Source organism: Propithecus coquereli, unplaced genomic scaffold, assembly GCF_000956105.1.
Source record: "Propithecus coquereli isolate 6110/MARCELLA unplaced genomic scaffold, Pcoq_1.0 Scaffold440, whole genome shotgun sequence".
Classification (NCBI taxonomy): Eukaryota; Metazoa; Chordata; class Mammalia; order Primates; family Indriidae; genus Propithecus; species Propithecus coquereli.
This window is the reverse complement of record NW_012150175.1, coordinates 1,471,992-1,497,352: the sequence shown is the minus strand read 5'-3', so window position 1 is coordinate 1,497,352 and position 25,361 is coordinate 1,471,992. Positions and strand designations below refer to the sequence as shown.

Genomic DNA, 25,361 nt, shown 5'->3' with positions numbered 1-25,361 from the left:
GCCTGCCTCTGCGGCAGTGACCCCACCCTCACGCGCTGGCAAGCAGGGGTGGCAGCGAGACAGTGGGCTGCAAGGGAAGGACAGGGGCTTCTCAGGAGCCACCCAAGTGGCTTCTCCCATCGTGAACAAACCTTCGTACACCGCGAAGAAGCCCTTGCCCAGGCTGTTGCTGCTGCTGCGGAACTCCACCCAGAGCCGGCTGGCCGTGGAGGTGAGGGGCTCCGGGACTTTGTCGCCACAAAACCTGCCTGGGAAGCGGAAGAGAAACAGTCAGGACGCCTGGGGACAGCAAGAGGGCACTCGCCGCAGCCGGGGAGAGTTCGAGGTGAGCAGTGAGCCTGGCTGTGACAGCTTATCCCGTGGCACACACAGGATGAACAGATGTGACAGAAAGAGTCACACCACCTGCGTGCCTCGCTCAGGCTGACTTTGGGAGAATTCCGGATTCCAGTCAGTCAAAGGACCCAGGATATAGCCAACGCGTCCCCTCCCCCACCAAGTGGGCCTTGTCTCGGCTGGGAAGGTGTGGCAGGACGATGTCTGAGATGGTGGTGAAGCTTTCTTTCCCTGGCATTTCCTGTTGCATGTATGCCCTCCCCTTTGGGGACATTAGACATTCTGCTTTCCTGCCTCAGGAAGGGATGCCAGAGAACACGCGACAAAGAAATCAAATCCTCTTGGCTTTTGGATTTCATAAGCCCAGTCACTGCACCAAAGATCTGGAAGAATGTACAATGAATAAGAGCAATTTTCCCATGCTGGTGGTCTCAGGAGGGGACCTAGGATGGCGGGGTGAGGGGGCTGGGAGAGAAAGGATTGGAGAGAACACCTGGGAGGCCCCAAAAAGACCCATACCCCATCCCACCCTGAGCTGAGATTCTGGATGGAAAAGGACGACAGAGACCCCAAGCAGGTTTAAGGATCTGGGAGAAGCAGAAAACTGTGCTCCAATTCCCTTGGCAGAGCCTGGAGGGCAAATGAGACCCAGATTCCCCTAGAGCCCCTGCCCAGGGCTCAGAATAGCGGTGTCTACATGGTCTACCCCGACATTTATTTGCTCATGGGACGGGCATGCGGAGCTCTTCAGGCAAAGCATGGAAGGATGGCAGCCACGTGGTTCCAGGCTCCTGAGAGGGCTGTGAAAGTGACTTTCCTGTAGCCCAGAGGACTGGGGAGCCACAGAATATCTCCCAAGCTTCTAGGGAGATGTGGGCTTGGTACCACTCTGAACTGGCCTGCAGTTGAGACAAGGAGGAAGCACAGCGGCCACTTCTCCGGACTGAGGACTGACTAGTTGGAGAGGAGGACATCCCAGCAATGCCAGTCAGGATGTGGGCGCCTGCCCTGCCACCATGCCTGGGCATAACTACGCCCGCCACCTGCACCCCCACCCCAGGGGAAGAAAACATGAATTGAAATTAAGTTCCTACTACCAGATGGAAAAGAGGCTCATAATAGAAATTTCGTTATTGAAAAAAAGTTGTATTTCTTAGACACTTTGGGTATGTGGTCTGAAATCTGGACTCTCTACAGAGGAAAATGGGAAGGCATGGCCTTCTCGGGACATGGTAATTCTTGGCCACCCATTTCCTAATGCCACACAAGGGTGGCAGTCCAGGGCAAGGGCAGGGATGGGGCAGGGGGGAGATGGGTGGAGTTTCTTACTGATCAGTTCAGAACGCAGAGCACCCAGGGTCTACGTGGACTGGTAGTCCATGGCTCTGCCAAGCACCTACTGTGTGAGTCACTCACAGAATTTAGCACTGGGGGGAAATGGGGAGTGACTGCTGATGGATATGGGTTTTCTTTGCAGGAGGATGAAACTATTCTAAAATTGATGGCGGTGATGGTTGCACAACTCCTGAGCATGCTAAAAATCATTGAGCAGTACACTTCAAATGGTGAATAGCACGGTATGTAAGTTGTATCTCAATATTTTTTTAAAACTTGAGTGGGTACTCTTATTGCTGGTGCCATATCAGGCACGGGACAAAACACTTGAAGCTGTAATTCTACTTTGCCCTTCTGAGAAATGGGGGAGCAGATGAGGCTGGGGGAGGAATAAAGGCCACCGTGGACATTTCCTAATGGCCAAGTGTGGCATCTGTTCATCGGGGAGAAATGGGAGTGGAAGCTGCTAATCTCCTCTGTTTCCTTCTGATTTGGGCCACCTGTAGCCTTTTGGATTTGGGGAGCTTAATATTAAGTGAGATGAGATAAAACTCCTGCCAAGAATTCTGCAAGGAAAAATGCAGCAGAAGCCTATAAATTTTCGGTAATGGTTCCTCTGGCGTGGCCAATTAGGGTCAATGGGTTTTTGGAAAACAGTGCGCAAGCATCGGGAAGCGAGGAGACGGAGGGCTGAGCAGCAGTTAGACAGCGCCGGTCCACAAAAGGAATTCCTTCTGAGCCTCGCCCAAGGTCCACGTCCAAGTCTCTCCTTTTGAAACCCAGCTGTCACAGCCGCTGAGGACTGTTTCCAAAAGAGAGCGGGATTTTCACTGCCTCGTTGCCTACGGATCTAACCGGCTAAGATGAACCACCCACCACCCAGGGGCCACAGGACAACCCGTCTCTGCTCAGTCCCCGGGGGAGGTAGGAATTGCAGTCAAGGTGTATTTTACTGCCTTGGCAGAGCTAGACTTGGTAGAATAAATCACAAATCATTCCTCAACACTATCCCCAAATCGCTTTGTAATTCTTAACTAGCACCCCCTGTCTCGCGTTCTCATCTTCATCATAATGGTTCTCATAAAAGCCCCTCTTATTAACTGTGTCTATGCCGGACACTGTCCTAAGTACTTTACGTGGACTATCCCATTTCGTCCCTGTTGCTCTCTGAATTAGGTACTATTATTCATCTCATTCCACAGATGAGAAAGCTGAGGGTCAGAGGATCGAAGTCTCAAAGCTGCAAGTGGAAGCAGGATTTGAACACTGGCAGTCTGAGACTTTCATCATCAGTTTCACCTTCTTCATCACCATCACCATCGCCACCAGCACCATCAAAAGGAACTTCTCTGTCTAAGGTGCAATTGTGAACATCGTGCAATTTGGGATAAAGAGACATCGTATCTGTCCTCAGGGAATGTAAACATCATTCCCATTTCCCAGTTTGGAAACAGATACATACAAATAAAGATCAAAGTCTCAAACCGTAAAGCAAGCCTGTGGAAATGCCAGGCTTGGCTGTTGGACTCACTCTATCATTTCTGCTCATTTGGGAGCAAAGCTGCCCCGGGCCAGAGAGCCCCAGAAGTGGGGCCACACGACACTGATTGGCCAGCCTGGCCTTTCTGAACTTCTCTCCCCAGTTTAGGGAAAGGGGGGAAAAGGGGCTTTTGTGTGCACTGTGGTGATACAGAATGCCCAAACACAGTTCTGCATACAAAAGTGCATTGTTAGAGTAATTCCTCTTACAGAAATAAAGGCGGGGGGTCGAATTTACAGGACAGTACTTAAGGTTCCTGGATGAGTTCTCTGTGTAGCCATCTTCCTCCCTGCTTTAGGTACACTCTCATAAGCGACCCCTGAAACTGAAAAACCAATTTGGTATCTTTAACCAGCCATGAAATGTTCTCAGTCTACCTACAGTTCTCTTTAATCACTGCGTGAAAACCTAGGTCTCAAACAGCCTCCTTCCAAGGAGACTAAACAGGCTGGAGAGAAACCAGACTAGAGAAAAGGTGTCGGATTCCTAAACTGAAATCCAGTTCCTGGATTTAGAGGAGGAGTTCAATAAGGATATCAAGAAGAGGAAATGCAGATGAGGACACTACAAGTGGTCTCCATGGGGAGTCATAAAGGGTTCATTCATAAAAAGTTATGTGTCCATTATGCCTGGATTTTCACACACTGCCCTGGGAAAAAATGCAATGCACAGTTTTCAGAGCAAGATGCATACTTTCACAATCCGCCCTAATCCGCTCTCCCTCCTGCCAAAGGGGCATTGACCTGCCTCCTCCCAGCAGATTTCATGGCACTGACCCCTCCCAGGGACCAGCTCAGCGACACAATGCACTTGTTCCAAACACAAAAGTTCACTAACAACTGCATTTGGAAACATCAGAGCAGGCCAAATAGTTGGCAAAGGAGAACTCCTGCAAATGAAGAATGACGGTTACAGGCGCTGGGCCATGGCTTGGCTGCAACACACTGCGTGTACACACACACACACACACATCGCATAAGTGGGTAAAACGTGAGGCAAAAAACACCAAAACAAAACAAAAAACCAAACCATCACCACCAACAATGAACAACAGAAGTCCTATCTCATTAATGAAAGTGCAGCCAGAGACACCAGGATCTGCAGTGAGAAAATTCTTTTTTTCAAGTTCAAGAAAAAAGAACTACTGGAAATCTCTCCGCCTGTGCCCATTCGCAGGAACGTGCCTTGGCCCTCTTTGGGGAACTTCAGTCACAGAGAGCTTCCTCCTCCTGAGCCTTTAAATCTCTCCCATTCCTGGGAGGGTATAGGGTGGCCAGATTTAGCAAACAAAAATCCAGGAAGCCCAGTTAAATTTGAATTTCAGATGAACAACGAATAATGTATTTTATCTGGCACCTCTCGGGGACACCCTGCTCAGATTCAGCAGTCACTGCTCCCTGACACCAAGACAAATGAATTCTGGTCTGATCCACCACCTGGCTGTGGGAGCTCGGTTTTCTCGTGAAGGTGAGGGATTAAGTGACTGTGAGGTCCCAGCCCGGCTGAGGGGTCTGTGATTCCGTGTTCTCATGAAGCTCCTCCCACATAGCTCCTTCTGTTATTTTAATTATAAAATGATACCTGAATGCATCCTTGCAAAAGATTCAAACAACGGAGCAGTATACAAAACAAAACATGAAGCCGCCCACCATCTCCAAGCTTCCTTTCTCAGAGGAACCACCTTCAATAGTTCGGTGAGCGTCCCTGGAGTCCCCTTTCTATGTATTTGGTACTAGACATGGGCACCTGTTTGTACCTCCAGGAATTTAAACTCACGGCCCTCTGGGAGAGGGAACTCATGAGCTTTGCCCAGTGGAAGCTGAACGGGGCCGGGGGGAGTGAACCCCTGGAAGCATAATGTCTGCCAGGCCCCTTGAGTCCAGCCAGACCCTCTGTCCCTTCTCTTCTGACCTATCCTATCCCTGGCTCCTCAGAATCCAGCATAAAGCCAGGGTTCGGTCCAGCCGTGACTCCTCAACTTAGCCCTCTCCTTTCGTTCCTGTCTCAGCCCAGCAAACTGCTAACCACAGCTCACTCCCAGCCAATCATTTGTGGCATAAGAAGTGTGGCTTTTCTGCTCTCAGGAAGATATGCCAGGGACAAAGTCCTCACTGAGTGCTTAGCCTTGCCCAACCCAGGAGCTTGCCCTACAGACCCCTCTAAGAGTGAGGGCAACCCACTGTCAGCGGAGACCCCCGATCTGGCTCCCTGTCAGTCTGCTTCTCTCCCCAGCTCCACCGTGGCTGCCGTTCTTGGGCTGGGCAAGTTCTAGTGTCGGCTCCCAAGACACTGACGCCATCGGTCCTCCACACAACGCTCATCTTCCCCGTCATCCACGAGTGATCCCTCTTCCTGTGACCCATCTGGAGTGAACTGACCTTTCTTTTCACACTACCTGCCTGCCGCGTCTCACTCAAAGGTCAAGCTAAAGTCTCAGGGACGAGTTCATGCCCTGCTCATCTCACAAAAATAATACATGCTCATCATGGAAAAACTAGAAGATATAGCTAAACCAAGAACAACAAAATAAAATTTTAAAAAATACTCATCCTGAAATAGCCAGTGTGTTATTTCTTTACATTTATAATTTTACTTGATATTTATATTATAGATTACAAAATGATTTCTTCCAGTTGAATTCAGATTGCACCTTGTTTTAAGTAATTCTGTTTTGAATGACTTTGGATAGGACATTTGGTGTTAAGCTCACTATTTCCCCACCACTCATTTTATTATACCAATCCCATCTCACTCATTCACACCTTATCCCTAAAGGCATCTAAATTTGTAATGACTATACAATATACATGTATTTTTTAATCAAAATGGGATCCTCCTGCATATTCTATTTTGCAAGATACTTTTTTTCATGTAAAAGTGTGCCACGAATACCTTTCTGTCTCAATCGTCACTTTCAACTTTATTTTTAATGGCTGGGAAGTTTTCCACTGAAAAGATGCATCACGATTTATTCAGCTAACCCCTACCGTTGAACATTTAAATTGCTTTCAATTTCTGCTGCTCCAGTGAACATCCCTGTAGCTAGAGTTTTGCAAACTTCCTTAATTAGTTCCCTAGGATAAATTCCAAGGCGAGGAATTGCTAGGTCAAAGGGTATTTGCAGTTTTAAAAGCTTTTAACATGTGTGGCCAAATGGAGTGCCCAGAGTTTTACAATGACACAGGCCCTTGAGAACTTCCTGTGACTGCTGTCAGATGGACCCTTCCCAACATTAACAGCATCCCAGAGAACATCTGATCACTCCGCTCTTAAGGCTGTCTAAAGTCAACTCACCCAACAGGGGGGCTTTTCTCCAATAACCATCCCGGACCTCCACGTAATCGTACCAGCACAGGCGGCTTTTAAACAAATCCATGGATGTGAAGTTTAAGACGATCTGCAAAGAATTACCATAAAGTGAGTTTTGGCAGCAAAGCCCAAGAAGTTTTGAAAGATACATCTTGCATACCGGCGTTCTCACGTTACCCTTTAGCATACAGGATTCTCAGACCACAGTAGGAGTGTTGTCTCAAATACACGCTCGCAGGAAACCTGATGACATTAAATAATAAACTTTCAGCAGGATGGGGAGTAAACAGAAGGAGAAGGGTCCTTTGGTTCTGTCTGGGGAATCACTTGAGCTTTTGAAGTCACTAGGTGGTTTACACAAAGCAAGATGCATTAAAAAGAGCGGCCAGGGTGCATTGAGACTGGGTGTTTGGAAGGAGGTGAGGGGTCAGTGAAGCGCAGAGATACCAAAAGATCTTATAACATCATCAGTCATTCCAGAGAGGCTGGGGTTAGCTGGGGTGCATCTGAGCAACTCCGTGGTCAATGTCCCCAGCCATGACCCTCACTCTGCTGAGGTGGGGTGTGTCTATCTAATAACCTTCCCTCAAGGAGTCTGTTCTTTCACTAATTTGTTCATTTGTTCACTCCACCAGGGTTTGTTGACCACCTATTGAGTGCCAGTTCTGGCTGGCCAACAGAGCAGGCAGATGCAACAGCACGGTGTACATGCTGAAGGGACAGGGACGGTCAGATAGAGCACCTCGGCAGTCCTGAAGAGAGAGAAATAAATTCTGCCTGCTGATGCTGGAGAAGACTTCTCAGAAGAGGTGACATCTCACCTAAGGGGACTCGGGGATCAGTGGGCAGAGAAGTAGGGCTAGAGTGTTCCCTGAGAGGAACTGACATGAGCAAAGGTCAGGATCTGTTTGGGGAACCATCCATGGGCCCAGCGTAGGGCATTGTGCGTGTGTCTAGAATGACGGGGCAGAAGCGGTGAGAGGCTGGGAGGTGGGAGGTGGGAGGTGGGAGGTGCAGGTGGGGCTGGGAACGAAAGCGAAAGCACCGGCTCCTCTGGACGTCCTGAGGCCAAACTCACACAGGTGAGCACTTAGAGCACAGCGGGCCTCAGCACACAGGTGCAGCACCCGTGGACTGGCCATGGTCCCCCTGCCGCCCTCCAGCTCGGAGTTCCCCTGGCAGATGGCCCAGGGCAGAGTTAAGGTTTCCCCTGGCCCTTCCTCCCCATCCAAGCTCCACCAGGCACAGTGCCCTTGCCTCCTGCTGCCCTGAGGAGCAGGCTGCCTGGCCCGGGCCCTCCACTTTGCTCTTCCACGATTCCTGCCCTGAGGTCCTGCCACGGCCCCTGCACCCCGATACTGTTCCCTTCCAACTTGGAAGACCTTGTGCTTGGGGAGTCCATCTCTCTCCAGCTTCTTCACTCTCTGCTCCTCCGCTGGCCACTTCTTTTACATTCAAACAGCCCCAGGGCCCTCTTATCTCTAAAGAAACCCTTAGGCTGGAGAGGCTGTGGTCAAAGGTGCCCTCCCCTCCACGTCTAAAGGACTGTTATTTGTCCTCATGCTCCCTGGCTTCCCTGCCCAGAGCCTGTCCTTTCTGGTTTTCACACTGGCCTGTCCTCTCCCCAGGTTCTCTCTACCCAGCTGGCTCCTGTCCCCTGTCCCACTAACCCTGAGAGCACCTCCAAAGGAAGCACTTCCCTTCCAGCTTCCCTGACCGTAGGGGACACCATCGCCCCACCACCTGGTGCCAAGCTTGGTATCTTCTCTCCTGTACCCGTGGTTGAGCCCCCACATCTGCCACCATCCATGCTGGTGGCTTTTTCCTTCGATGTCTGCATCCCTCCCCTCCAACCCCAGCTCACTCCACCGTCCTCAACCTTGCCTGGACTTCACTCTGCTGGGCCCATCCATTCTTTACACTGGGGCTTCTAGATCAATCTTCCACTTATAGCTCATGTTTACCAGGTCTGTCTCATGCTCAGGAAACTTCAGGGGTTCCCTGTGTCCCCGTTTCATAAATAAAACTCTCTGCTCACTTTCAGAGCCCCCAGGGCCTGTCCTGTCTGACCTTATTGCCCAGTGCGCCCTCGTATGAAACCCTCCCCAGGCCCGGCTCAAGTGCCCCTCCTCCCCCAGCCCTGTGCTGACTGCACAGATGGACGTGATGTGATCTCCTTGTCTCTTTGGAACGCCCCATCTCTCTTTTACAGTGATTCCAGAGTGGGTAGCTTTAAAATCGGGCAGATCTGGATTTGCTTCTCAGCTCCACCATTTGCTAGCTCTAGAGTCTTGGGGAAACACTTGACGCTTGGACCTCTAGTTTCTTCATCTGTGAAACATTATGCTCACCACTGGGTTGTGGAGGGCACTGCTCGAGAAACTGTGTAGAGTGTATATTTCTATGTCTGGCACATCATAGGTACTGCATGATGGCAACTCTAAACGTCAGTGCACACTGATTGGTGTTGAGTGTCCACCCCTGCCCTTGGGCTGAGCCCACCCAGTGTTCAGGTCTCAAGCAGCATCTGCTTCCACAAAGCCCTGTGATCTCCTAGGACATGAAAAGTCAGTATCAGAAAAGAATGGGCCAGCTCGCCTCCTGTTGAGGGGTGGAGTATGTCTATGGTGTCACTCTTCTTTCAAACTACACTAGTGATTTTCAATCCTACCTTGCACATCATAATCACCTTGGAAGCTTAATTAAAAAGCTGGTACCAAACAAATGCCCCTCCTTCCATTAAATCAGATTCCCTGGGAGTGCGGGGTGGGGGGGTGCAAAGTAAACCCTCATAAAGACGGGGTGTACCTTAGATTTCTTTCATATCCCTCACCATGCTCGAATTCAGGTGATAGAGCTTAGTAATAATTGTAAGCTGGTTGCACAATAATTCTTTAGCCTTTGCTTTTTAAAATTACAAGAAGGAAATGTGAGTACAACTTCCTTGGTAACACATTCATGATCTGAATGAACAGGATAATTATTCAGGCTAATTATTTTAAGTATGTTAGTGAATCATAAAGACCATAGGGGGAGAGGTGATGAACAAGGGATGATACTTGAATCAATCAAGTTTGCTAATTACTAACAGCACTGGGGAAGGCTGGGTAAGGCAGAAATTGAAATAATTGGTGCAGGAATTTCAATGATGTATATTCTCCCTGTCCCTAGTTAGCACTAATAGTTAAGGCTTGCTGAAGCTTACACAGTTCAAACATATCACACAGCCCCTGCTGTGCAGGGCGATTCAACGATTCGGAGATTACCAGACCCCTTCCTCTTCCTCATCCTCCTTTCTGCCTCCCACCTGCTAGTGCCTCCAGCAGGCAAAGGGATGTCACATCCACCAAGGCAGACAAGTCTGGAGTCTCAGACAAGAGATGACAACCAGGTTAATGTTTCAAATGCTTAGAGCCACAAAAGGGGGGTGGGTAGGTGTGTGCACACACATGTGTGTGCGTATGTGTGTGTAAATACGTGTTCTAATGTCTATCTGCTAGCCTGTCCCCTTTGTATAAGATATAAGAAGATGGTCAAGTATGCAGGCTCTCAGAGTCCAGTTGCCCGGGTTCAAATCTCAACTATGCAACAAACGTAGTATCCTTGAGCAAGTCCATTTCCTTCCCTGTAAGTAAGCATGGTAGCAGCACCTATCACGTGAAGTTGACGTGAGGGTTAAATTAGCACATGCACATGATACGCTGAGGATAGTACCCAGTCCATAGAAAATGCTCACAACAGTGCCTAGCCAGCTCTCTCTAGTTAGCATACTATGCTTAACTTGACATTTACATGGACATTTTTTTAAAAGTTATGAATTAGGAATACCTGAAGGTTGGCTACAGGTGCCTGAAAAATTCCAGCATCCCATTACCAGCCCTCGCTGCGGGTTTTTCACTCAACCCTCATCCCTCCACACATGCATTCAACAAATACTTAATGTGACCATTCTGTGCCATAGACTGTGTGGGGGGCTGGGAGTCTGGGGGTGAACAATCTCCATCCCCAAGGAGGTGAGGGATCAGAAGAAGGACAAATAAACCAGCAGCCACAATACTGTGAGACATGCTACAACAGGTATGATTGCTCTGGGGACACAGGAGGTGTCCCCTAGCCTAGTCCCAAGGAGCAGAGAGGACTTCTCAAAGATGGCCGCATCTAGTCAGAGACAACTTGTAGAACACTTAGATTTGTAGAGAGATGTAGCAATAAGACAAGCTCTGCAGTGCAAACCCCCAGTTCCCACTTCTACATCTTACTGTGAATTTGGGCAATTTCCTTAATGTTCAAGCCTCAAATTCCTTGTCTACACAGTGGATGTAAGAGAATATACCCTGCAGTAGGGTTGAGAACATAACATCATTGGACTAGGCTAAAAGTGGCCCTGGGCTCGGCTCTAGAGGGTCATGGAATCTTCAGAACAAAAGGAACATGCCCACCCAGAGCCTGTCTAGTCCCTAAGCCATACTCCAGGGACCAAGGACCCTGAAGTTCCCCGTCCAAACAGCTCTCAGTCCACTTCCAGGGCACGCAAAAGCCTTTTCCTGGATTCATCCTCCCCAGAGTAGACTGCACACCTGGCCAGTCCTCCTCTGCTGGAGGGGCAGCCAAGGAGCAGAAGTTTGCAAGGAAGGAGTGGATGATGCCTGGGAGTGTGGGCAGGGGTGTCAGCATGTGTGCTCCTGAGGCCTGGAATGGGAGAAGGCGGGTGGAGGAAGAGAAGCCCGTGTGGCTGGCTCTCCCCACGCTGCCACCGTCCAGAGCGGTTCTCCGATGTGTCCCAGAATTCTCAACTGGCTCCTCGCCCTCCAGGACATTATGATACTTTATGTATTAAGGTCAGGGGATAGAGCCTACTTTATTTTACAAATTGTTAGCTTGATTTATAACTTAGTGGACATTTAGTACGTGCCAGGCCTTCATTTGTACCCGTGAGACTGGTTGAGAAGTCCAGAAGTAATGACCACGAAGCAAGCAGCACAGTGCCTGGCACGTAGCGGGTGTTTGTACCAAAACAGCTCTCACTACGACTATTAACAATCAGAATAATTGCTCTGGCCTCACCCAACTCAAGGAGTGCCACGCCATCCCCCGAGGGGCTCCCACCTACCTTTTCCCCCGGAGTGACTGAGATCCTCCAGACGCAGTGGGAATAGGAAGGGTAGCCGTTTGGGAAACCAGGTGCAGAAAAGTTTCCTGTTGTGTCCTGCAGGGTCTCCCCACACGCTGCACGAGCAAAATGACAACTGTGATGTGGCCCGTGATGCACCCAGTCCCCGCACAGGCAGCTCTCGCACAGGGCGGCCGCGTGGACACACCCCTTCCCCAGGCAAAGCCCTCGGAACAGGCTGATGAGAAGCGAGCCAGGCAGACTGACATTTTTCTGGCTAACAAAAGCACAAGTAGGGCCTGGGTGCCAAAAAGTGACACTCTAGGGAAACCTGCTGAGGGTTTCAGGACTGAGCATGGCCTAGAGCTCATGAATCTCAGCCCTCCAGCTGGTTGTGTGGCCGTGGGCGAGTTTTCCAGCCTTGCTGGGCCTTAGTTTTCTTCTCTGTAAAATGGACAGGACCTACCTCAGAAGGGTAGTGAAATCACGTGCATTACGTGAAACAGATCAGCTCAGTGCTTGGCATGCAGTGAGTGCTCCATCTATGGTAGCCATTATAATTGATAATAATAATATCTGTGCTAGAGAAAATATGAAAGTTCAAGTAGGTGAAGCAAAAAGAAAAAAAAAATGCTTTGAAATGCATTTCAGTTGTTAATTTGAATCTTTCTCTTCTTTTTCTCTTACCCACCTCTGAAAGATGCCAAGAAAACAGAAAAATGCAGAGGCATAGGAAGCCGGAATATCGCGTAGCAAGCCGTTCTGCTCTTGCATGTTTGAGGGCTGCCTGGTTATGAGTCTAGAACCTAGTCTTTATGTATGAGAAGAATATTTCCCCTAATTTGCATAAATACTTGGAAGCTGCAGGTTTCATATTTCCCTAACCCCCAGGGATTCATACTCCAAAGATACAGACACTGGTTTGCTGAGTATCCTCCTCTTACAGGGCCACCCCCGGCCATGTGGGACGCAAGCATCCTTAAGCATCTTTCCCTACGTGCAGTTCAACCTCCGCATGGCAACTGCCCGAGCTTCCAGTTACTCCTCGAGACTACTTGAAGCTCTGTATTTTTGGGAGCTGCAGGAAGGGATATGCAGAGAATTGCCCATCATTGGCCCCAGGAAATCCTGGATATCGACGCTTCGATATCACGTTACTGAACAACTGCCAGGCATCATGAAGATTATGCCTGGCAGCCAACACCCCCGAGGGCTCCATGAAAATTATTTTGGAATAATCATCAACATTTTGCAAGAACAGATACATTACTGTGTGGCTCCATGGTATTCACCAGCTGCCTCGAATCCTTTAGGGAAGTGAGCAGCATATACATTATAACTAAATAAATACTGCGGCATTTCCCAGGGAATGCTATAAGGTTTCCTTTTAAATTCAGCAAGGTTATCTGATATGTGTGTCCTGTATTTTAGCCCTAACACGCCCCCAGATGACTAATAGCTGAATGGACATGTTTCCTAGAGTTTCTTGAGGAAGCGAGCCCCACGCAGCTCTTGGCATGCCCCGTCGTCCTGCTTAGCAGAACAATGTGACAGCCCAGACTTTCTAAGGGGCCTCCATTTCAAATATCCTGTCCCATGATCAAACACTGGGTCTGGTTTTAGGGGTTCAGAAGAGGCTGTTGGTCATGGAACCTCCTTCATTCCTCCTAAAACCACTGACATGCACTCTGTCCCACCAGTGGTAAAAACTTAGCTGCTATAAGCAATGCTTTGCATTGACGCGCAGTAGCTTAAAGGGCCAAGGAGCGCTTACCCCAGGACAGCGAGTGTGAGTGTGTGTGTGTGTGTGTGTGTGTGATGATGCAGCTGAAGCCAAGGGGACAGAGTCAAAAAGGGCAAATTCAAGGAGAGGGGACTTTCATATAGGCCAAGGAACAGACCCCACCTTCTCCAAAACATTCTCCCTCATTCTCTGTCTTCCTGCCAAGTCCCCCTTGGTTCTTGTTTGGCCAAACCACATCCCCTAGTCCCACAGAAAGGACTGTCTCACTGTCACGGGAGCACACTGCACCGAAGACCTGTTTGCTTTTGTTCTGCTCTGCCTTCTTCCTCTTACGAACACTTTTCCAGAGTACCTTCTGGCAAGTTCGGCTGTGGGCTCTAAGACCTGATATTCTCCTCTCTTCCTGCAATCATGTCACTGTGTCGGCTTTCTACGCTGCCCAGCACCTCCTACCAGAAAGACCCTGAGCAGTAGCCCATTAGGTTCCCCATGTTGTTTTCCCACAAGGGGGACCGTGCTTCCCGGATGCCAGGGAGGCTCATGGTTACCTTACCTGGGCATTTGTACAGCTTCCTGGCTTGAGCTATGTCTCCCTGACTGAGCCGAACACGCTGGCCAATGGTTGGCCTGACGCCATTGTCATCTCGACGGGGGAGGATGGTGTCTAAGAAAACTCCTCTACAGGAAGGAAAAAAAAAGAGAGAGAGAGAAAGAAAAGTCAAGGCCATCGGGCTGTCCATGAGGGATTTCCCACCTTCATTTCCTTGCCCGTACCCCATCAGCAGTCCTGCCCCTGGCCTGCCTCCCCCGGGCTTGCATGACTGACCAGGTCCCTTTGCTCATGCTGGCATTTTTACATTCCATTCCATCAGCAGCCTACTCACTTTCCAATGGCAAGATGACTCTGCCAAGTTCAAAAATATGCCCTAGCCCAGTAGCCCGGGGCATCCTTACTGATGCACACTGAGCATTTCCATGAAGTCCCTGGCAGGTCAGGCCCCAGAGCCAGCACCACGCTGCACAACTGCAGGGAGCCCCATTCAGAGAGGCCACGGTGTGAGTGGCGCCCCCTGAAGTTGTGCGCTGGGCAGTACTGTGCACACGGCAGTCTTGGAGCCACCCCAGGGAGAGCTTGGGAACTGGGACAGCAGGAAACTCCCAGGGCTGGCCAGCAAGAGCAGGCGGATGCACTGCTCATCGGAGTCTGGGGGCCTTGCTGGCAAGAGGGCAATCAGGTGGAAAATGAGATGAATGCAGAGAACGAGAGGGAGTGAAAAGAGCCCTGGGCTAGAGAATTCTAAACCAGGCCTGCTTCTGCCACCTGGGTGAGCTTGGACAAGTCCTTTCCTCTCTCTGAGCCTCAGTTTACCCCTCTGAACAATAAGAGATTGGCCCAGGTGGTCGTGGCAGCCCCTTCTATCCCTAACATCTTATTCTATTCCTACGTGACTGAAATCTAAAATGACAGCTTCATTTCCAAAGCAGCGAGTGGGAACCAGGATGCCCGGCTGAGCACCAGCCCGTGGTGAGCATGGTTTACACCCTGCCTGCTGCCCAGTGTGCTGCCAGCTCTGAACCTCCTCCTCTGCCCCAAGACCCTCAGTCTGGGGCCTCTCCTGCAGGGGAGGACTTTCCTTGAACCAGCTCCTTGCCCAGTTACCACCTTGTTTCTTTCCTTCCCTTCTCACCCAAGTTTCTAGAAAGTGTTGTCTCCATCCTCTGAGGCTGACCTCTCCTTTGCTCCTCAACACAGCTGTGATCTGACTGCATCAGCAATGGTCACCGCTCGCGAAGCAGCGGAGGACACTTTTCCAGCTCCACCTCCACTCTCTCCAGCACTGGGACCTCTGTACCCCCACCTCACCCTCGCCCTGGTTCCAGGGCACTGCTCTTGCTGAGCAGGGAGATAAGAGCCACTGCTACTTCCCCTCAAATGATGCCCTGTGGATTTCTGCCCTCACCCACTATCTTCTCTCTCTCCATGTTCCACCTTCTCCTGTGAGTATTAACCACCTCCTAGATCCTAGCTCATCAGTTCATAGCTAATTCTCTGTGTTCATAGCCCAGAACCATCTGCTAAGCCCCGGATGCCTGGTGACACCTCCACCAGGCTGTCCTATGGGCAGCCTCTTATGTCGAACAGGCTCAAAACCAAATTTTATTGGGATTTCATTCTTCTCCTGCTCATTCCATGACCCTTATCCCTTATCCTCTGAGCCTGAATCTGAAGGCACCTCGGCTCCTCCCTCTCACACACACTCTCCTGTGGAAACCAGTAGCCAGGTCTTGTCCACTGCACTTTCCATGCACACCTGGAATCCATACCCTCCTCCTCGTTCCTGGACCACTGCCTTGGCTCGGTGATCAGCACTCCCTTCCTGAATTGTTTCCAGTGGCTTCTTAAGTGACCTCCCTCCCTGTAGACTCAGCCACTTCTGCTCTACTCCCCATCCCACAATGCTACAACGTGATCCTCCTGAAATGCAAGGGTAGGAGTGGAGACCATTGCTGATGCAGTCAGATCACAGCTGTATTGAGGAGCAAAGGAGAGGTCCGCCTCAGAGGATGGAGACAACACTTTCCAGAAACTTGGGTGAGAAGGGAAGGAAAGAAACAAGGTGGTAACTGGGCAAGGAACTGGTTCCCAAGGAAAGTCCTCCCCTGCAGGAGAGGCCCCAGATTGAGGGTCTTGGGGCAGAGGAGGAGGTTCAGAACCCTTCACCAACTTCCCATCACCACTTGGATCTCTAGGTCATTTGCTGGCTGGCTTCTGCCGTCCCCTCCAGCTGCATCTCCTGACATCTCCACTTACTCATTGTCTTAAGCAACACTGAGCTCTTCCTAGCCCCAAACGTACCCTTGCCTGTGCTATCCTCTCCCCAGGCTGCCCATGCCCCATCTTCTCATCTGCTCACAAACTCCTCTTCATTCTCCAAAACCCATCCAAAGTCTGTCCCTCTTAAAGGTCTTCCCCAAGCCCTTTCTACCACTCCCACCTGGAGTTAATCATTCCTTGCTCTGGGCCCTATTTGTTTGTCTAGTCTCCTCTTGTGATACTGTATTGTCTTCTTTGAGGAGTGGTAGTGTTTGTCTTCTTTGCTAAAAGTAAGTCCTCAAGCAGAGAGACTGGGTCCTTTATCTCTGTCCTTAGGGACGGGAGCATAGCAGGCATCAAGAAATGCTGCTTAAATTAAATTATGCAGCCAAGATTGGGAACTGTCTTCAAAAACCTTTGCAAAATAGTTATTTACATCCAAAAGGAAATGCAAGAGTGTGCCTAGTTCTAAAGCACTTGTTTCCCTAAATTGCACTATCTTGGAAAATACAAATTACCCCTATTTCTTCCTGGTTACATCACTTTGTTATCTTTTTGTTTTAGTTTATAGTTGTTTTTTTTCCTAAATCAGACTGCAAGCTCTCTTTCCAACCTTAGTATGTGGAAGTCTAGATCATCTGATAATCTCCATTTCAGCATCCATCTACCCAAATATAACCCTCTGCCCTGTCTTTATTTAATTCCCGTTGCCTCGCCTGTGGGTCCAGAGTCCTCTAGAGAAACTTTGGTGGAATCCTCGGTCTCCCTCACTGACTTCACCAAGTTTTAAACCACCAGTGATGACTCCATGCAAAATTCTAAACTCAGTAACCTGCTATTCTAAAAACAGGTACTTCTGCCCTAAACAAAGAGGTGTCCATTTGTAATGATTTTCTTGGTTACCCTGAGGAAAGAAATTTTGCAGCACAAACATAAGCATCACCACAACCTCTAAGCACCCCACGCTAACTAACTCTGCTCGTGGCCACACCAAACAGGTGACTTTGCCAGTGGGACCACGTGGAGACCAAGTTCTTCCACGCACTCGTTGTTCATAGGACTTTCCTGTGTGCCAGGCCTGGGCCGGGCACTCGGCATGCACCATCTCATTTCATCATCATAACACCCGAGGTGGCAGGTGCCCTTATCACCAGGGTTCTCGCTCTACCGCTGTGGCAACTGAGCCTGCACAGCTTAAATGACTTGCCCAGGCTACAGAGCTGGTGATGGCGAGGTGGGCCTGGCGCTCACCTTCCAGCCAGTGTTTCCCACTGCCAGAGACACAGTAGGCCTTAATGCGCACTCAATGATAGAGCTAAGAACACTGGAGACTTCAAAATCAAAACATCGGAAACAGCATTGGCTCACACTCAGACAGCTCCTTGGTGCTGGACTCCCTCCCCTGCACGTCCCTGAGCTGCCAGCAAGCACTTCCAGCTCTGGAAGATGTTTACTACGAGAGCTGCCGTCCCCTGTGTAAACCACGGCAGTGACGTTCCTCCCCCGTTTCATGTAGGGCAGCTCTTAGCACTGTCATTCTGCTAAACTAAGAAAGAGTTCGGCAGATGCCTTAGGGAATAAAACTGTCAGCTCTGAGTTCTCAAACAGAGACGCCCCTGTACCAGAAACTATCCCCTCATCTCCTGGACCCTTGCCCAACAAAACCTCCAAAGATACCACTCCCCACGCCTCGGTCCAACCAAGGGGGAGGGGAGAAGAACTGCAATAAACTAGAGGGAGTAAAGTTGGAAGGAGATAGCTCAATCGTAAAGAGACACACAAAGACTGGGTTGCGCATCAGCAGGGCATAGCATTTGCCCCCCAGATGAGTGTATGTTCTGTAGGCTACTTTCTCCTCTTTTACAGAAGCCAAGACAAGGTGCAGGCCAGCACCAGGGGATTTGTGACCGGGAGTAATGACATGGAGTCAGAGTGGGGAAAATACTGACGAAATGCCTGAGAAGCCCACCAGTAAGAATCCAGTGAACAAAGTAGTTTTCCGAAAATCCATGCAAAAAAATGGGCAGAAAGGACAATGCAGGTATTCACCTGCAGCAAAAGAGATTTGCCAAAACCATTCGGAACTCTGGGGAGGAGGTGAGAAGGTAGCAGTGACAGACTGTTGAAATAATGAGTTGCTCCTCCTAATAGCCATCTCCCCTTGCAACGTGAAGCTGCCACTCCTCCAGTAAGAGAGGGCATCTGTTTCTCACTCGCCTGAGTCTGGGTTGGCCTATGTCTTGCTTGCACCAAGACAATGTGGCAGGAGTGATGTCATGCAAGTTCTAGAGCCTGGGCCTTACGAGGCTTGCAGCTTCTCAGCTTGCCCTCTAAGAACTCTGAGTCCCCCTGCAGTCCCGGTCCAGCCTCCTGCAGGATGAGAGGCCACATGAATGAGAACCAAGGGGCTCCTTTGCAGAACCAAGGGCCATAGACAGGCAGCATCAAGAGCCAGGCATGTGACCGGACACTGTGGACGCCCCAGCCTAATCAAGCTGTCAAATGACTGTCGCTGTGAGTGATCCCAGGCAAGCCCAGGGAAGAACGGGCCAGACTGACCCACAGTATCATAAAAAAGAATAGGCTCCGGTCATAAGTCCCTAAGTTTGGGGGTCAGCCGTTCTGCAGCAGTAGATAACGCAATAGTAGCAGGTGGGGCCGTCTGCCCTGGCGAGTGGCTCTGCTCCAGCTGCCCATCCTCCCACGTCCGCCCCTGCCAATCTCCCTCCTGGGGATTCTGGGGACTTTGGGTGAGAAATTATTTCATGGGTTCGGCCCAAGGATTTCCACTGGTCTGTGCTGATGAAATGATTCACATTGACAATAGCGTCAGTAATGGTTATTCTGAGGGGCAAAAGGCATGGGATTATGAGCTAGAGATCACAGAAAAAAAATAGAGATTTTTTTTAAAAAGAAAGACAAGAAAAGAAATGCTGGTCTGGAAGATTCTCTGCCTGCATTCCTGTCCTGCCTCTGGCTTCAGAGCTTGTGCAGCGCCTGGCACAGAGCAGGTGCTGAGAAGGCAGTGCTGTTCCTATAACCACAAATGCCCTGCATGGTAGAGACCTAGAGAGTCTCTTTAATAAAATGACCACTGTGCTTGGGAGTATGTGGAAACAATTGCAATGAGCATAACGGAAATTTCCACCCTCACCTATTCCCCAGCATTACAGATCCCCCAGCCCTTCTGAACTCATTCATTAATTCCTCCATTTAGCAGACGTCTATTAAGCACCTACTGTGTGCCAGGCACCAGGTTGGGTGCTGAGGACTAGAAGACAGTGAGCTAGTCTCTGTCCTCAAGGATCTCAGTCTATTGAGGGAGAAGGGAATGCAACAGATAAATTAATATTAATGAATAGATAAATTATAAAGCATCATGATGAATTATGACAGTTACAGAAACAAGACTCAAGGAAAAGCTTCTCACTTGGGCCAACTTGACACTGGTTCCCTGACAGAATTAATACTCTGTCTCTGGTAGCAGCCTGCAGCTCCTGGATGATGGGGAGGGCCTGGGTATTTCCTGCACCATTTCCCAAATGCATCCCACTTCTGACATTTGCAGGGTGGGCCCTCACCTGCCAGCTCCGCTGGCTTCCCTAGACTCCTGCAGACAGCCCACAGTGGACAAGGCCAAATCTCAGTCTCCCAAGCTGGAGGAGGAAGCCCTGCCAGCTGCAGATTTCCTGTATGGTAGTGAATGAGATCATATCTGTCAACCCCTCACCTCCCTGAACAGGATTGAGAAATTGTAATGTGGAAGGTTCGAGCTGGAAGGGACTCAGAGAACAGGTAGTTAAACCCTCTCATGAGGAAATGGAGGCCCACGGAGGTGGAGACTTCCCACGAATCACACAGCTGCCCCTGGTTACTGCCTGCGTCTCCTCAACAGCAAGATTCATGGGAAAACTAGGACTAGACCCTGGTCTTCTGCCTCTCAGCTCAGTGGACTCTTCATCTCCCCACGTTTCTTCCTGCACCTCTGACAAACAGCAGGAGAAGAGCAAAGAGTCCAGGGAGGCTCAAGCTCGTGCCACTTGCAAGTGCTGTTGAGGATGCCAACTTCAGCACAACTGTACCCGTTAGAGCTGTAGAGGGCTCCTGCCTGGGTGCAACTTAGAGATCACGGCTAGACAGCTGTGTGGCCAGAGGAACAGTGTGCCCTGAGAACTTGGGATGCTGAGAATCAGCGGATCCTCCCACGGTCCTACGACCTCATCAACAGGATGCCTTCAGCAGCCTTACCCAAGAACCCAGGAGCTCTGCATGAGTAGTTTCCCTTTCACTCCCAAGAGCCTTATGTTTCCTGAGCAAATGGTTTCTTTTAATCTTTATGGACATAGAGATTCATGAAGTGCATTGTTCCCCTCTTTGCTGTGACTGCTAGGAAGTGTAGGGCAGGATTTGCTGCCAACCTCAACAAAGTGTACATGACCTTATGGCATCTGTTCTGAACACTAACTTTATGCCAGGCTTCAACTTAGCTTTCTACCTTATTTTTTTCCCTCTCCTTTCCCCCAGTTTCCTCACCTATTTTTTTTTCTTGTTGTCCCATGTGTATATTGGAAGTCATCTCAAATCTTTCGGGAGGAATGATTAAATAAATAAACAAACAAGCAAATAGTTGGTTTTAACAGAAGACTGAAAAGAAAGTGTTCCAAGAGAAAAAATATTTGTACTTTGTGTATCTCCTTTAACACAAGGGTAGAAAGATTTGTTATACAACATTGCAACAAGTAGGGGGAAAACTTCTGCACACAAAACACTTACATGGTCTGGAAGCAATGGCAGTATTGAAAATCCCTAACATCTGCTTGGCACAGCACATAAGAACAGCTCATCAGAACAGACCCTGCTGGTGCTGCAAATAACTGGTTGGGCCCTACGTGGGTATACCAGCTCCCATTATCTGCGACGTGCAGGCGAGAGGCCTGGGTGCTTGTTCTCACCCTGACCCCAGCTGCCTGTGCACCCATGAGCTGGCTGGAGCCTTACCTGAGAGTCTTCACCTCTCAAATGGACCCATGACTTACAGCCCTCCTAGCTCTGACATGGCCCAGCTTCCAATAGACCAAACCTCTTCTAGGAGGGCCAGTGAGTTGCTACCACACTTATATTAATATAAGGACGTGCTTGAGAAGATTCCCCCACCCACTGGAAATTTTACACAGAGCCTCTAAGTTATTAGCTCAGCCAACCTCTCAATAATTTCCCCTTTCCAGTTTGCTGCTTGTGACATTAGGGCATGATGGAATGCCAGCTTCACAATGGGATTCAGTCTTATTAGTGGGAACCTGATTAGATTATATTTCACTGCAGCCCAGAGGCCACTGTATTTCAAGGACAGACAGGCCAGCCCTGCTAGGAGCATGCAGAGACCTACTCTCCGCAGACCTCCAGGAATCCGACCCAAGCCTGCGGCAGGCACAGTAAAACACAAAAGAGGCATAAGCAGAGATTCCGACCTTGAGAAGGTGTTCCGGGCGTAGTGCATGATGCTGTCAAAGTCGTACGTCTCTCCCAGAGAGCTCACTTCCCCAGCTTCCATTTTTAAGAAATTATACTCCTGACCTGTGACACAACACTCTGTTAAGGCCTTTGAAAACCAAGCCAGGCACCTGAAAGGAGGCAGAGGAGGGAGAAGGAGGGCCCATGGCAACTTCTCGGGGCTCTCTTAGCCCAATCAGTCAAACAGGGTTTGTGGTGGTTCTTGTCATTTTTAATAGATTGGAAATTTGAAACTTAGAGCAAGCCCTATGTTCTCCCATCCCAAGACCCCTCCCCCAATGAGACTCAAAACTCTTAAACTAAGTTTGCATACACATTAGTTATCAATCTGCTTGCCCCCAAATTAAAAATAACCAAAAAACTCTGAGCTTTCAATTTGAAGAAACAAAAGAAAATGAATCAAAGAGTCAAATTCAATCCCAAATAGTTCACAATTTAGATTCTGTAAGTCTAAAGAATTTTTAAGGCAATCTTATTTATCAACTAGCTCCTTGCATGTTCAATAGGAACTTCTATACAATATTATTTGACATAAGGTATTTTAAAAAATCTAGACACTTTATCTGCCTTGGGGAAGAATGTTTCTAGGCAGAAATACTGTTTTCGCACATACACTTGTCCTAATTGTATTTCAGTTTCGAAAAGAAGTGTTGCCTGTCAGCAAAAATGACTCAGAAAAACAGCCAGGAAAATCCTTTTTTTGACTTATCAGCTCTGAGGCTGAAACAGTGTTCTGGTGGATTGTGTTCCTTTTAGGAAATGGAGTTGGATTTCATTGTCCTCTACAACATGGGAAATCCTTTCGCTTCTGCTCTAAACAGCCAGCCATGGCAGATGACCGCGCAGGAAGCCATAGATGGACAGTGGCAGTGCTGGTGACAAACACCTGCAGAGTAGGGTGGCTGACAAACACCTGCAGAGTAGGGTGGCTGACAAACACCTGCAGAGTAGGGTGGCTGACAAACACCTGCAGAGTAGAGTGGCTGCCCCGTCTTCAACAACTGCAAGCCCTCTCCTTCCCTCCCTCCGGGCCCTGCGGATGGCACCTCCCTGGCCAGTCGCTTCCAGACTCCTCAAAGGCCTCCTTACCTGGCTGGATATTTTCTCTGATAATGGTGACGTGCTGGTCTCTGTCTGGCCGGGTGTGTTCATGCCAAAACCCAACCACGTGGCCCAGCTCATGAGCCACAATGCCGAACTTGTCACAGTTTTTCCCAATGGATATGGCCTGCGGACCTCCTCCTCGACGCCCGACATAGGAGCAACAGCTGGGCAATGGCAGAGATCTCAGGTCAGCAGGTCAGGGCACATTCAGAGCAAGAAGCAGCTCTCCCCACCCCCTGCCAACCACCGTGTGTGTATGTGTGTGTGTGTGTATGTATGTATGTAAAAGAAAGACTTTCAGAGGTGAAAGTGTTCTCATTGTCCAACTTCCCACCCAAAATTTCCCCCAAAAAATGGTTCTTGACCATTTTGGTGGTCACGGATCCTCTTGAGAATCTAAAGAATGGCATGGCCTCGCTCCCTGAAATAAAGTGCGTACCAGGCCCACCCCTCCAGCCCCCAGGTGCCCGTGTCTCTGCTGGACTGTTTCTGGTGACAAGGAGAAGAGACAAGGAAGGAGGCCGCTGCGTCTCTGCAACGCATGCATCTTGGTACCACTATCAGGGGAGCCTTAGAGATGACTCCCTTCATTGTTCCCAGTACAGAAAGTTATAAAAAAGAAACTAACAGGGCCCATAATTTCACCACCCAGATAACCTCTACTGACAGTAAAAAAAAAATACATGATCATATTACAAAAGATTGATTTAGTCTCTCACTCCCCCACACCCAACATTTTTATCCAAAGATAACCATTGCTAATGGTTTCTTGCATGTTCTTCCATGCAAGAAATTTTGATGCTATAGCTATATGGAGAGATGCAGATATCTCTCTATATCAGTATTCAAATTACACAATACACCATGTACATTGTTCTTTATCTTGCTTCTTGTCCTCCTTAATTTAGAGATCTTTATATAACAGCACATACAGATCTCCTTCATTCTTTTCAAAGCAACATAGCATTACATTTATTTCGTAGTACTAAATTTTTTCATAGTACTAAAATTTATTTCATCAGTTTCCTATTAATGTACATTTAGCCTAATTCCAGTTTTTGCTATTTCAACAAAGCCACAGGGGAGAGAGGAAGACAAACCAAAAAAAAAACCAAATCAACAACAATAACAAAAAACAAAACAAACGATTGGACTCTTACTTATTCATGGTAGGGTAGATTTCTAGCAATGGGATTAACAGATAAAAGGGTACGTGCATTTGAAATTTTGACAGATACTATCAATTGCACTTCTCAAATATTATCTACTTGTATACTCACTAATAATATATCAAAAGCCCCATTTACCCACACCCTGGCCAATGCTGGTTTTATCAAACAATTTTTGTCAATTGGATAGGTAAAAAATGGCATTTCACTGTAGTGAGGTTGGATAGTTTTTCACATATTTTATGGGATATTTGTATTTTTTTCCCCATGAACTATGTGTTCATATCTTCCCCTATTTTTCTTTTGGGTTGTCCATCTTTTTATTATTGATTTTTAAGAACCATTTGTAAATCAGGGAAACTAGAATTTTGATTGTCAAAAGGGTTGCAAGGCCAGGCGTGGTGGCTCACGCCTGTAATCCTAGCACTCTGGGAGGCCGAGGCGGGCGGATTGTTTGAGCTCAGGAGTTCGAGACCAGCCTGAGCAAGAGCGAGACCCTGTCTCTACTAAAAATAGAAAGAAATTAATCAGACAACTAAAAATATATAGAAAAAATTAGCTGGGCATGTTGGTGCATGGCTGTAGTCCCAGCTACTCGGGAGGCTGAGGTGGAAGGATAGCTTGAGCCCAGCAGTTTGAGGTTGCTGTGAGCTAGGATGACGCCACAGCACTCTAGCCCGGGCAACAGAGTGAGACTCTGTCTCAAAAAAAAAAAAAAAAAAAAAAAGGGTTGAAAATATTTTTCTCACTGTGTTATTTCTCATTTGATTTTGGTTTTATTTTATGTCCTGTTTTTGTTTTCTTTTTGTCATATAAAAGTGTTAGATTTTAAATTCAAATTTAAATTAGGTTAAATTTTTAAAGTTTTGCACATAAATTTATAAAATGTCTTCATTTTCTTATTTGCTGCTGAGAAAGGCCATCCATATTTCAAGATTATAAATAAAATCTACCCTTATTTCCTTCTAATGCTCTTGTAGGTCTTTTTCTTTCTTTTCTTTTCTTTATTTCTTTTTTTATGTTTTCATCTTTAATCCAGCTGGAATAGTTTTTTGGTATAAGAAGTGAGGTAGGAATCCACCTCTTTTTTTTTTCCACAGATTATCCCAGTATTCAAACATCCCAATGGACTAATCCATCTTTCTCTCACTCATTTAAAATGCTACCTAAATTTGTGTATAGGTATATTCATTTTGAACCCTTTTTTCCATGTATCTATTTTTTCTTAAGTTACAAATTATTTTAATTGTTATTATCTTCATTTTGCATTTTAATATTCTGTATGTTTAGATATATCATCGGACCCCTATCTCTGGCATTACTGTTTCTCTCTCTCTATCTATCTTATTTCTACATTGTTCTTCTTCCATATAAATTCTAACATGGTT

The 25,361-nt window shown here is 48.2% G+C and overlaps 1 protein-coding gene across 1 annotated transcript in view; it reads right to left on the bottom strand.

The window, feature by feature from the left end:
• TLL2 (tolloid-like 2) overlaps window positions 1-25,361 on the bottom strand; it is a 112,703-nt gene that overhangs the window by 24,260 nt on the left and 63,082 nt on the right. Inside the window, exons 6-11 of the mRNA XM_012654502.1 lie at window positions 22,790-22,968; window positions 21,658-21,763; window positions 13,928-14,052; window positions 11,631-11,746; window positions 6,506-6,608; window positions 132-248 (exon numbers count right to left, since the gene is read on the bottom strand). Coding sequence (XP_012509956.1) covers window positions 132-248; window positions 6,506-6,608; window positions 11,631-11,746; window positions 13,928-14,052; window positions 21,658-21,763; window positions 22,790-22,968 — 746 coding nt within the window. The remainder of the gene's footprint in view (window positions 1-131; window positions 249-6,505; window positions 6,609-11,630; window positions 11,747-13,927; window positions 14,053-21,657; window positions 21,764-22,789; window positions 22,969-25,361) is intronic.